An 11,641-nucleotide genomic window follows, 5' to 3' on the forward strand; every position below is an offset into this window, starting at 1 on the left:
GGTTGGAAATGTTTCGTCGCGGCAGAGCGGTTCCCGCGCTGGCCACTTACAGCGTGGCGGAAAATCATGTGACAGGAGGAGAAACATTGCGGGAAAGCTGGCGCATAGAACGGCGTTGTTTTCACGTTCTTGAAGCAGACGACAAGCAGAGAAAGTACGAAAGCGACTGGTTTGCGGTTTCTTTTTTTCGGCTGGTCGAGCTTCTTTGCTTCAGCAGTCGCGTCGAAACTGTTCAGGAGATTATGGAAGAGGAGGATTGCCGTCTCCTTCCTCGGAATTTGTTTTCTGAATGAATTACGCGGCTCTTTTTTACCTTCCTCGCCTGAGTACCAACCGTAGCGAGCGCAATGGGACCAAACAATGGGACAATGGAGGAACAATGGTACCAAAGGTACCCTTCCAGTCTCCGTAGACGGACATACTCCGGATCATGACCAGATACCCTCCTTCCGGAAATACCAACTACTCCAACGCCGTCGTCCAGGAGGTTCGAGTCGGCCATATCAGGTGGAGTCTTTACATCGTTTACATCCGAGGAAGGCGCTGCCCGTGAGGCTGTCGAGGATGATCGGAGGTTTCATCCTCGGCGACAACGAAGTTTGTAGAAAAAAACAAAAACATAAACAAATAAGGCCAAGGTTTAATTAGTATTTTAAATGCTTTTTCTTTTAAATATTAATGAGAAATGAAAGGCAAACCCGAAAACTAAGGCATTAAAGTTGTAGTTAAAATCCGCTGTAACCGACTGTGCGCAACTGCTTGCTGCAGGCACCATTGGTCATCGCAATGGCAGAACACGCTCATGTGAAATGAAACCTCGGGATCTGTGCCGCCGCGCCGATAGCAGCAGCGATTTTGGCTGCGGAATCGCTGCATGTGAAACCCGTTTAAATGTAGTTTGAAGGATAAAGAAAATTCCTTACATTTTCCGGACTCACTAGTGACAAGCGGGGCAGATCGCATCGCTCAGAGGTATCGTCAGCGCGCCGACGTGACGCATCACTGAACTCGCCGAGCCATAGACGCTTGTTCCCTAAACGTTTTCGAAGAACTCTATCTTTTTGTCCGAAGCGCTGACACGCAAACGGAGCGCCGATTGTGTCGGAGCAGTCGACGTTGCGGTGGTTAGGCTGGACAGGCCGCGGTAAACGTTCCTCCACTGGCGGTCAACGCTTGCTTTTGCGCCACTTGATTAAAATTTATGCTTGCTTGGATAGTTCAAGACGGAAAAATTGCGAATTTTAGTGTTGTCAATCGCAAATAAAATCTCTAAGACACAGACCGTCCCGAGTGACAGTCTCCCAAAGATGGCTGATATTCGGGTAAACCTGCAATGTTTTGAGGCACTGCCAGTTAGTCAGACACGTTTTATTCCTTATTCATCATTAAAAAATCGCTTCAATTTTTTTTACTTATGAAAGTAGGATGTCTGAGGATAAGAAAACAATAAAAATAAAAATATATTATTTCCAACATGAACTTGATTTTGCAATGCGCATATTTTAAGCTCAATTCAGTAGCGGCAATGAGTGGTAGTGTTTTGTTTCCCAGTACTTAATTAGAAGAGAGCATTCACTGAACAGATTCCTATTCCTAACGTCTAGAGCACGGTCAATGAAGACAGAGCTGTGTCTGGACAGCGCCACTTCGCCATGGAACAAGTGTGGCGAAGGTTCACTCGCATTTCTAACGAACACTGTGAGGTGGTGATACACATCTCGGAAAGTAAGAAGTCAACGATAGCCACTCGAGGAACCGTTCTTATTCGCCCACATGTCTAAAGGGCCACGTGGCACACCACCGCGCCGTCGCTCAGGCCCCTAAACCGACGGTGTCCCTGCCGAAAGATGTGCGGCGAAGCCCAAGCAAACATGTTTTCGCCTTGGCTGGCTTTGTTCAGACACCACTATCTCCTTCCACCGTGGTCTGGTGTCTCCAGAGAAAAAAAACAAATTCGCAGCAGCTTTCCAAGAAAGCAGCAACGGGTCGGGAAGAAGCCATGCATTTCACATTCTCGTTTCAAATGTATGAGATAAACATGAGCTCTCTAGAGGGGTCTAGTTATCTGACCTACAAAATAGATAGGAACGACGATAATTTCACGTCTCGGAACGATTACTGTGGTCTGGTGCTGGCCTCGCAGGGAAAGCTCCTTGGCACAATTCTCCGGTTTCACCTTTTTGATTCGTGCATTTCCGCTGTGGACCGCAGGCTGTTTTGCGAGTGTCAAACAGCAGCGTTATATCATTCAGCCGTGTCACGTCGAGCCGCCGAGAAGCACTGCCAGAGGTACGCATTCATCCGCTGTGGCTGTACGTTTATAGGTTTGTCCCTAGTTAACAGCTACGTGAAAGTATTTCTGGTGGGATATCTTTTAACCGCGTGATTTACAGCTTACTCGAATATATGCACGTTGTGAATAGACTGGTAAAATGGGGTATATTAAGTAACAAGCATAAATAACTCCTTATTTGGTGTGACGATTCCAGTCGTCGTTCAAACATCTTCCAAATATCATCCCCTCTCCTGTGTATTCAAAACGTTTGTTAACTAAAGACAAAATATTGGAGTGCCCAAGTTTTTAGCAATATTGAACAAAGTTCTAAATTTTAAAAAGCGTAATGACAGCGTGGTGGTAAAGTTCCTTAAATACAATCTAAAATAAAGTGCATAAAAGCAAAATCCCCATCTATGTCTTTCAACGAAGTTTTCTGAAGAAATATGGTCGCATCTGGAAGTTTATTTTTTGCAAACTCGAATTCGACTTTTCCTTCCTTTACGGAGGGACCATATCATACTGCTGGTTGCCGTTACTTTTTAATGACTACTCGACTAAAACACTACGAGATTGGTGATGCAAACCTTAGAAGTAACGTATCTGATTGCTCTACTGAATATAGATGTCCGAATTAGCTTTTTTGTTTTGTAACTCCGCAGGCAAGGGCAGAGGGGAACTCCAAGCGTAACTACTACTGTCCCACTACATTTCCAGGTATTTTGTCCAATACTATTTTCTCTCGTCAGACTTCGATATAAACTTGTCTAAACTTGACAATCATTTTTCAAATATGGTTCCTTTTGTTTTTCCCACAGGGAGCCATGATGTTGGGCCGTCTTGCAGCGCTTCTTGTCCTTGTAGTATCTTGCAAAGCCCAAGAGGAATTGAAGCTGACCCTGGCCAACAACCGCTTCGGTCTTCGGCTATTCCACGCTCTGCCAAGTGCCGCGGAAGTCAATGTCTTCTTCTCGCCTTACAGCGTTTCGACGGCCATGGGGATGACGTACGCTGGAGCCAGGAGAGACACAGCGGAGGAACTCTTCCGAGGCCTAGGTTACTCAGCGTCCGGACTTACGGCTCCGCAAGTTTTAGACTCGTACGCCCGCCACACTCAGCGGCTCTTGTCTTCAGAGTCGCAATCGACCCTCAAGGTTGCCAACGGTGCGGCTATCCAGGAGAATTTGACCCTCCTGGACTCGTTCCGGAACACGCTGGAAAGCTCCTTCAACGCCGAAGTGCATCAAGTTGACTTCGTGCATAGGCAACAGGACGCCTTTGAATTCATTAACCGATGGGTAAAACAAAAAACGTCGGATAAAATTGACAAACTGTTTGACGAGCCTCTTTCACCGGCGACAAAGCTTGTCTTGCTGAACGCCATCTATTTTAAAGGCGTATGGAATACGCAGTTTGACCGGGCCCTCACTCGAAGGAGGCAATTTTGGAACGGTGGCGTCTCTCCTATCCTAGTCGACACCATGATGCAGAATATGCACGTTGGCTACGGCTCTTTCGGCGACTTAGATGTGGACGTTGCTGAACTGCCGTACCGTGGTCGTGACTACAGCATGGTCATCCTGCTACCAAAGCGAAACGATAGTGTCGACAAGCTCAAGGGGAACCTCACCGTGGAAATTTTGAGGAGTCTACTCTCCGAACTTCGTGAGCGGGATGTTGACGTCTTCTTACCAAAGTGAGTATACCTTATTTAGGGCAACATCACTAAGTAGGTGAACTGTTTGTTATTCGATATACTAAAAACAGAGGCAAAAAAGACGGCAAACACAATGTCTCAATCTGACTTGTCGGATGAGCTTTCGGTTAGCTAATTTTAGACTATATTACGGTACAGAAAGTGAAATCTTTAAGTTTAGACTGTCAATGTCTTTAGTTTTGTTGTTAAAGCGACGAAATGACCGGCAAGAGATATCTTGAACATGAATTTCTGCCTATAAATCCCTTAGACAAGGAGAAAACAAGAAAAAAAAAAAAAAAAAGGACAACACAATGGCGTCTCAAAAGCTGGGTTTTGAGACGTCGTCGTGTTGTTCATTTTTTGTTCTCCTTGTCTCGGAGTTTTATCAGTATGACATTTCACCAGCTTGCCTGCGCTATTAATTACGCTTACTTATTTCATTAATTTCTGCGCTTCTTGGCTTCATAGATATGACTCAATTGTTTTTCTACTGGCGTTACGCTTTGAATTTGAAATTTAAAGCAAATGGCAGAAAAAATAAACGCCGGCCAGTTTTGTGTTTAGACTTTATTATCCTATTACAAAAAAGAAAAAAAGAAAAGAAAGAACACCCAGTGATGTGATTGGTGTGCCAATTTCGCCAAACTGCGCCAAGGGGCTAACCCTGCTACATCCTGCTACATTTTGCCAAAATATGGGTAATCTGCGCCAAGCCTGCTCCAAAGGACCAGTTTTGGTCGCCTTTCAAAACCGAAACTTAACTGAGTACCGTAACTGAGTATGCGTGAGCAAGGTGGCGCAAGCGGCCACCCGACACAAAGTACTCTGCATCAATTGTGACATTGTAACCCTGGAGCCGGGAAAAAGAAGGGACGTAGGACAGGCAAAAAACTCCAATCTCAGTATTGAACCAGCTTGCCTGCACCCTTGCTTTAGTTACATCAATCGCCCATCCAGTCTCGCATGGTTTTTCCCTCCGTCTCTTCTTTCGCGCTCTCGTCGTCTCGTAAATGTCGTCTCGCATTTTTTATTTTTTTATTTTTACAACTATAGATGGGCGGGCCTGTGCGGACGCTCCGACGCTAACGTGCTGGCTACCAACGATGCCGTCACACTGAAACGAAATTACGTTTTTGCGCGGCGGGAGTTACTTTTTGAGCTGAAGCACTCGCCTCTGCAAGCAACGGCCACGGGAAAACTATATTGTCCTGCCTGCCAGTCCGCACGTCGGTACAGATATGGAGCTTCCTAAACTGAAACATAAGGACCGCCGCATGTTCATCAACATTCCTGGTCTTGTTTAAAACAGACGCTACTACGAAAAATCCCTCATTAGTTCGAAGACTGCTGTGTCTAAGTATTGATTACCTAGGTTTCTCTTGGTTGACTTTCTATCGAGAGGGACCCCGGTACGTGAAAAATCTGTCGCGCAAGAAAGTTGGTGAAGAGAAGTGAGCTAAAGCAAAGAAGGCAATTGTATGTACGCTGAACCCGCACAGCGCGCTTGTTTGTCTCGAGTTCAGTCGTTGCACAAAGCGCTCCAAGAACGTTTTGACCCTCACTCGCGATGTCCTGCATCGATGCGCTCAGGTTCTTTCTTTTTTTTGGTATGTTTAGCTTGTACCTCGCCTGCCGGCCTTGCAAGCACGCGCCGCTGAACTATTTTTTGTCGCATGCTGGGCAGTTACATTTTACATACATTTTTGGAGACCAGTTGGCGACGGAGCGGAGTGGCATGGTTTCCGTTTCGATCGAACAGCCGTCTCCGCTCGCGCGACGAAGCATGTGCAGCTGCAAGCCTGCCGAAGTTGCCCTGATGTGCATGCGAACATCATTGCACGACAGAGGCACCAGCCGCGACGCTTGCAATCCACTGTTTTACGTTTACTTTTGACGAAAGTCTGGCACGTCGGGAATCAGTAAAACGGTGGGAAGCGGTTTTTCAAAATTTTTCGGCAACTCCTAGAGCGCTGTAGACTTGTGGGGTACGTGTCTCAATGTTTCTTTGGAGACATAAAAAGTGGACATTCATTACTAGCCTAAGCCAAAGCGAAGCTTGCAGCAGCTTCGCAGAAAGTTTTGAAAAGCAAAAAGTACCCGCTAGTCGTACAGCACCATTTTCTTGTGTGCAATTTCGCATTGCACTGCAGTAGCTATGTATTTCATCAGTCGGAGACTGCTTCCATTTATTATATTATATCACTAGTCAACCTAATGCTGGGAAATTTACTACTAAGCTGGTCATTTTCAAATAGTTTTTAATATGTGAAATTTAGTTTTTAAATACATTTGAATTTGTTAAGTTTGGTTCTTATCTATCTATTGTGGGTACATATATAGGTACCATTTAACTGAAGCATTGCAAAATCTGTCATGTCATTGACATTTCAGTTACATCTTGAAAGACTCCTAGGTGGTCGAACTTGACTATAATTCGTTTATTTCAGCGAGCAAAGTGCCCTTCGTTTGTCCAGCACGTAAAACGAATATTTTTATTTTTCTAAGAATATCTGCTACGAAGGCCATTTTTGGTGCTCCGAAACACTGTTTTGGCTGCTCCGAAAGGTGCTCCAAAACGGCTTAGGCCAATTACATCACTGAACACCTTGTATGTTTCGTTGCAATCATACCCAAGTATACAGATCGTTTGTAGGTTGACCTCAACAATAAAAAAACTTCGTCTAGTGAGCAGGTTTAAATACATTTTTAATTTATTAGATAAAAACCAGAACGCGTGTTCTTTTGCTGAAAAGATGAGAGTACTGCCACCAATGGCGTGAGATATGTTTTCTGGTGGGCAAAACTGTCATTTTTTAATGTTAGAACTTATGGGCAACCTGGGGATCCATAGCGCTGGACCAATTTGCCCGCATACTAATTCGGCCGCTGTCATTTCCATCGCGAGGCAGCCATGTGCAATTAGCAACCCGAGGGACGCTCTGCCGTTGATAAAAGGCCGTCGCAGCGTACGCGCGGGGGCTTGTAGATAGTGGCGCGGGAGATAACAGTGAATAAATGACTACGTGTGGTTGAAGCAGTGCGTTGGGTCATTCTCCGATACGAGTAGCAACAAGGAAAATCCTACAAACTCTAACGTCTACCGTCTTTCCGATCGAAATTTTTTCGAACAGGTTCAAACTGGAGAGTACATACCAGCTGGAAGGCCCCTTGACAGCCCTAGGAATAAGGCAGATCTTCAGCAATGGCGCCGACCTCTCCGGAATCAGCGACAGAAATTTGCGCGTCTCGGCCGTCGTCCACAAGGCGGTTCTGGAGGTGAGCGAAGAAGGCAGCGAAGCGTCTTCAGCCACGGGTGTCGTCATCCTGCCCGGCAGTGCCATGCCGGTGGCGTTTGTCGCTGACCATCCGTTCCTCCTGTTCATACGGAACACGAGGACGAATGACATAATTTTTGCTGGTCAAGTCAACAACCTGTAGAATGCGTGGTGCAATAAAAGAATTCAAACCTTTTACGGGGGACTTTATGTTTGAAGGTGCCTAAGAAGGTTGCACCTTTGCTAAGAAATATATTGAGGTCGAACCGAAGATACAAGCAAATAATGCTACAATAGGGACGAGGAGTAAAATTTTTACTGTTTTGAATAATAGCGTTTTTTTTTTTTGTGTGTGGAAAGTTTAACTTTATTTACATACCAGGTACAAAACTCCCAGATATGCGATCAGCCAAGCCCAAGAAACCAAAACAAATATTTGACAATTCTCTAAAACCACCTGACGAAGGGTGGAGAACAAGAAAAAACCAAAATTGAAAATACACAGTAAAAATCAATCACTTTTGAGCCGTTTCCTTTTGTTATTGAGCTTCTTACTTCCTCTACTTTGAATTCTTCTCGTTTTCCTCCCAGTGTCAGGTGGTTAGAGAATACGGTAACTCTACACCAGCTCACCTGGACCATCCTTTGTTCTCGTAAATATTTTCTATTTTGATATTTTAAGCCCCTTGATACAATTGTTTTCAGTTTACTAAAAATGCGATTTTTTTTTAGAGGCTGCTTGCTCAGAACGTTGCGCTCTAAGATACACACGTCTTGCCGTAAGCTTTCGCAAGAGAAAAGCAATCAATACTGATGTCGTCACACACGTACCCAAACAGTCGCGAGGCAAGGTTTCAGCGAGGGCACCTTAATAACCGGTTCATTGCCGGCGGTCACCGCAAGCGCCTATTCAACAATCCGCCCTTATAGAGACGAAGCTGGGACGCGTGCTTCCTATATATATTTTGAACGTGTATCCCATCCATCGATTCACACGACTGCCTTCCATTAAGGGGTGAGTACAGTTTTGAAAACATCGTTTAGACCTAACGATGAGCTTCTCCATCGCTCTCAAATTCCCGACAAACGAGTTGTTTTTGCATACATTTTTAAAGTGATCACCAATATTAAGTGACCTTGGTTTGCGCCTGCAGTGAGTGCATGAACTAAGTGCACAATGAGAATGGGACAATGCGGAGACTGTTTTTCTCATAAGTGAACGCCCTGTGACACCGCTTCACGGTATCATTTGTGCACAACATCCCGCGTCGCATTCTTACGGCCAAGTCCTATCGGGAAAACTATTCATTAGTGATGCTCGCAGAAATGCCATATTTACTTTCTCGCTATGCTTTCCTGCGTTTTGAATGCCAGTGATTGGCGAGACAAGAAAATACTTGTGAACAAGTGATCGTATACTGCTGAAAACTTACCCCTGTCGTTTATAAAGCTGCCTTTTGTAGCGTCGACGAGATACGTTGACCTTTAGTTCGCCACGTGAGACATACTGGGCGACAAACACGCCAATTATATTAGAGCGGAGCTCTTAAGGGCTAGTTTCCCCAGGATCATGTCCGGTACCAAACAAATGTCCACACAACACTTTGGTTGCCACCGTCGCTCATAGATGGCGGCAGCTGTCCAGAGTGTTGTGTTTGCCGGTTGTCTGCTTGCCACCATCGCCAAAAGATTGCGGCAACCTTTCCAGCCTTTTCACTCTGGCTTGCCGACTTGCGGACGGCCATTACTTCATTCCCACCATAGTACAGCTTCGCTAGTCTTCTTCTCCAGAATAAAAAGGCTTGAAGTTTTTTTTTTTTTTTTTTCGTATGTGTCAAATTTGGGGCAATTTTTGTGTTTTTTTACTGAGCGAAGTTTAAGAGATAGGTTACAGCAAATAAGAATATAAATGTCTTTTATTTCGCGTCCAAACGCAGGGTACAACACGATGAGGGCCATTTTTGTGATCCTGCCTTTCTGCGCCGTTGTCCTCGGCGAAAAAGACAAGCTAACTACAGCGAACAATCATTTCGGCATCCGGCTTCTTCAGAACCTACCAAGCAGCGGAGAAGAAAACCTATTTTTTTCACCTTACAGCGTGTCTATGGCGATGGGAATGGCATACGCTGGCGCTAAGGGTAAAACACAAGAAGAGCTGCTGAGGGGCCTGGGTTACTCTCAGTCAGGGCTAACCAGAGACGAAGTCCTTGACGCGCACTTTCGCCATAGTCAAAACTTTCTGCCTGGTGCTTCCAACACGACGATTAACGTGTTTAACGGAGCGGCTGTCGACGAAAGTCTTAGTGTCCTACCGGCGTACAAAGAGTCCATCAAAAACGTGTTCCAAGCGGAACTGCACAAGGTCGATTTTAAACAGAAAGGACAGGAAGCTGTGAACATAATCAACGGATGGGTCAAAAACAGGACGGAGCAAAAAATCAAGAAACTTTTCAGCGAGCCGCCTCGCCCTGACACGCGGATGCTCTTGCTCAATGCCATCTATTTCAAGGGAGTGTGGAGCACGGGCTTTAATGAGAAGCTGACGAGAAAGCGACGATTCTTTAATGGTGGACTCACTCCTACCGAAGTCGACACTATGCAAGGTGTATTCAACACGCATCACAACTTTTTTGATCATTTGCAACTCGATATGGTCGATCTGCCCTACAGTGGGCACGACTACAGCATGACCATCATGCTGCCCCAAAAGAAGGACGGAGTAGAAGCCCTCAAAGGGAACCTCACAGTGAACCTTTTTGAGCATCTGTTCGCAGAACTAAGGGAGAGAGAGGTATACCTCACCCTGCCGAAGTAAGTACCCCCGATAACTACGCATATGGTGCTTGGATTGTAAATAATAGAGAGTTTTCGTTGACGTTTCATCCTCCTCCAAGCCCTCCGCAACGAAGAAGTTGATACTGCGCCTGCGCGCCGATAGCCTTGACTGCAAAGTTCCGAGTATCGTAGCGGGTTGCGGAGGGCGTTGCGCGACGGCGAAAACGATCTACGAAAACTCCTGACTAACGCCCTGAAGTAAGGTTCCTTCCCGTTCCATACGAGATAGGGTTTTCTGCACGTAATATAAAACTTTAGTTTCGCCACTTTAATAGCGCCACAAAAAGTTTGCCAGCAGACCATGCACCCAACATTTAAGCCATTAAACCTTGAATGCCATGTTTAAGGTACGTAGTTTCACTGGGACTGTTCGTGTCTGCGTTCGAGTGTTTAGAAGTTTAATTTTTCGTTGTTGGCATTCATGAATTTTCTTTTTTAACAATCTTTTAAAAATCGAGACGAAGATATAAATGGAAAGGTTCGTGGAAGTGTCAGTGTCTGGAGCAGGAATCGTCAGTAAGCTTAGTTATTATATAGTTACCCCAAAGTTTTCTGATGTTCATCAAGACTCTTAGAGGGTTAGGTTTCTCTTAAGTAATCACGGTGTTGTTTGACCCCATACAATGTATTTTGCCTTTTTTTGTCTTTCCTCAAGGTTCAAGTTTGAGACAGAATACTCTCTCAAGGAACCTTTGAATAACCTGGGCATAAGGAACATCTTCAGCGATGGCGCCGACCTGTCGGGCATCAGTGACCGCGAGGCGCTGCGTGTGTCGAAGGTTGTCCACAAGGCAGTCATCGAGGTTAATGAAAAATACAGCGAGGCGGCAGCCGTCACAGCCGTTGCTGTGCCCCTTATTGTTGGTGGAGATCTGACAGCCCACGTTTCCGTTGACCACCCTTTCCTCTTTTTTATCCGGAACAAAGACACGCGTGACATTCTCTTTGCGGGACAGGTGAACAAACTCTGATTGAATAACGACGTTCGCAAAGTGTAACAAAGCAAGCAAGTAGCGAAGACTGGTCGAACAAATGAGAACGTATCATCCAAGCAGAAACCTAAATTCTAACAAAAGCTATTTTATTTTTATTTTAGCGAAGCGTTAGCTACCATCTTGATATTTTGGAGATAAATAATGTTTGGCAGGTTTTTGTCAAACACTGAAATAAAAACTGATGGAGTGTTTATTTCTTGACGGTTTTGTTTTGGTGAGGTATTATTAGCGTCACTCATGTCAAATTGCGCTGTATAGGATCTCATTGGATAATACATATGGACAAAGGTCAGCCAACGTAGCAACGAAGTTGGCCGAGAAGTGCGATGTACGCAGGGCACCAAACTGGTCATTTTGCAAGATCGGCAAAGAACTCTCGAGTGCGTCGTTCTAGCTATATGTGACATTTGGATGACGATACAAATAAAACCTCAGTGTTGAATAAATGCAAACCGAACTTCGGAAAATATGTTTGTTCAAGAAAATAAGCACTGCATCCTTAGTGACGCGATATTGGCGATGTGTGCCATCCAATGCGTTACTGTGGTCAGTCGTTCTGTGA

At 45.1% G+C, this 11,641-nt stretch overlaps 2 protein-coding genes across 2 annotated transcripts; both read left to right on the forward strand.

The window, feature by feature from the left end:
• The first annotated feature begins 2,941 nt into the window (after window positions 1-2,941).
• LOC115312011 (intracellular coagulation inhibitor 1) lies at window positions 2,942-7,447 on the forward strand. The gene is made up of 3 exons (XM_040501058.2): window positions 2,942-2,992; window positions 3,094-3,971; window positions 7,106-7,447. The coding sequence occupies exons 2-3, from the start codon at window positions 3,100-3,102 to the stop codon at window positions 7,410-7,412; spliced, it is 1,179 nt and encodes a 392-aa protein (XP_040356992.2). The 5' UTR covers window positions 2,942-2,992; window positions 3,094-3,099; the 3' UTR covers window positions 7,413-7,447.
• Window positions 7,448-9,197: 1,750 nt separating this feature from the next.
• On the forward strand, window positions 9,198-11,055 carry LOC115308205 (intracellular coagulation inhibitor 1-like). The gene is made up of 2 exons (XM_040210759.3): window positions 9,198-10,060; window positions 10,740-11,055. The coding sequence occupies exons 1-2, from the start codon at window positions 9,198-9,200 to the stop codon at window positions 11,053-11,055; spliced, it is 1,179 nt and encodes a 392-aa protein (XP_040066693.3).
• Window positions 11,056-11,641: the final 586 nt, after the last annotated feature.

This window comes from Ixodes scapularis, unplaced genomic scaffold (genome assembly GCF_016920785.2).
Source record: "Ixodes scapularis isolate PalLabHiFi unplaced genomic scaffold, ASM1692078v2 PGA_scaffold13__105_contigs__length_92229423, whole genome shotgun sequence".
In the NCBI taxonomy this organism is placed as follows: Eukaryota; Metazoa; Arthropoda; class Arachnida; order Ixodida; family Ixodidae; genus Ixodes; species Ixodes scapularis.

What these genes read in the sequence shown, in the direction of transcription:
- LOC115312011 (XM_040501058.2), top strand. Translation starts at nt 3,100, where the DNA reads ATGATGTTGGGCCGTCTTGCAGCGCTTCTTGTCCTTGTAGTATCTTGC. An exon ending in GTTGACGTCTTCTTACCAAA is followed by an intron (nt 3,972 to 7,105) that starts GTGAGTATACCT and finishes TTTTTCGAACAG; the next exon opens with GTTCAAACTGGAGAGTACAT.
- LOC115308205 (XM_040210759.3), top strand. Translation starts at nt 9,198, where the DNA reads ATGAGGGCCATTTTTGTGATCCTGCCTTTCTGCGCCGTTGTCCTCGGC. An exon ending in GTATACCTCACCCTGCCGAA is followed by an intron (nt 10,061 to 10,739) that starts GTAAGTACCCCC and finishes TCTTTCCTCAAG; the next exon opens with GTTCAAGTTTGAGACAGAAT.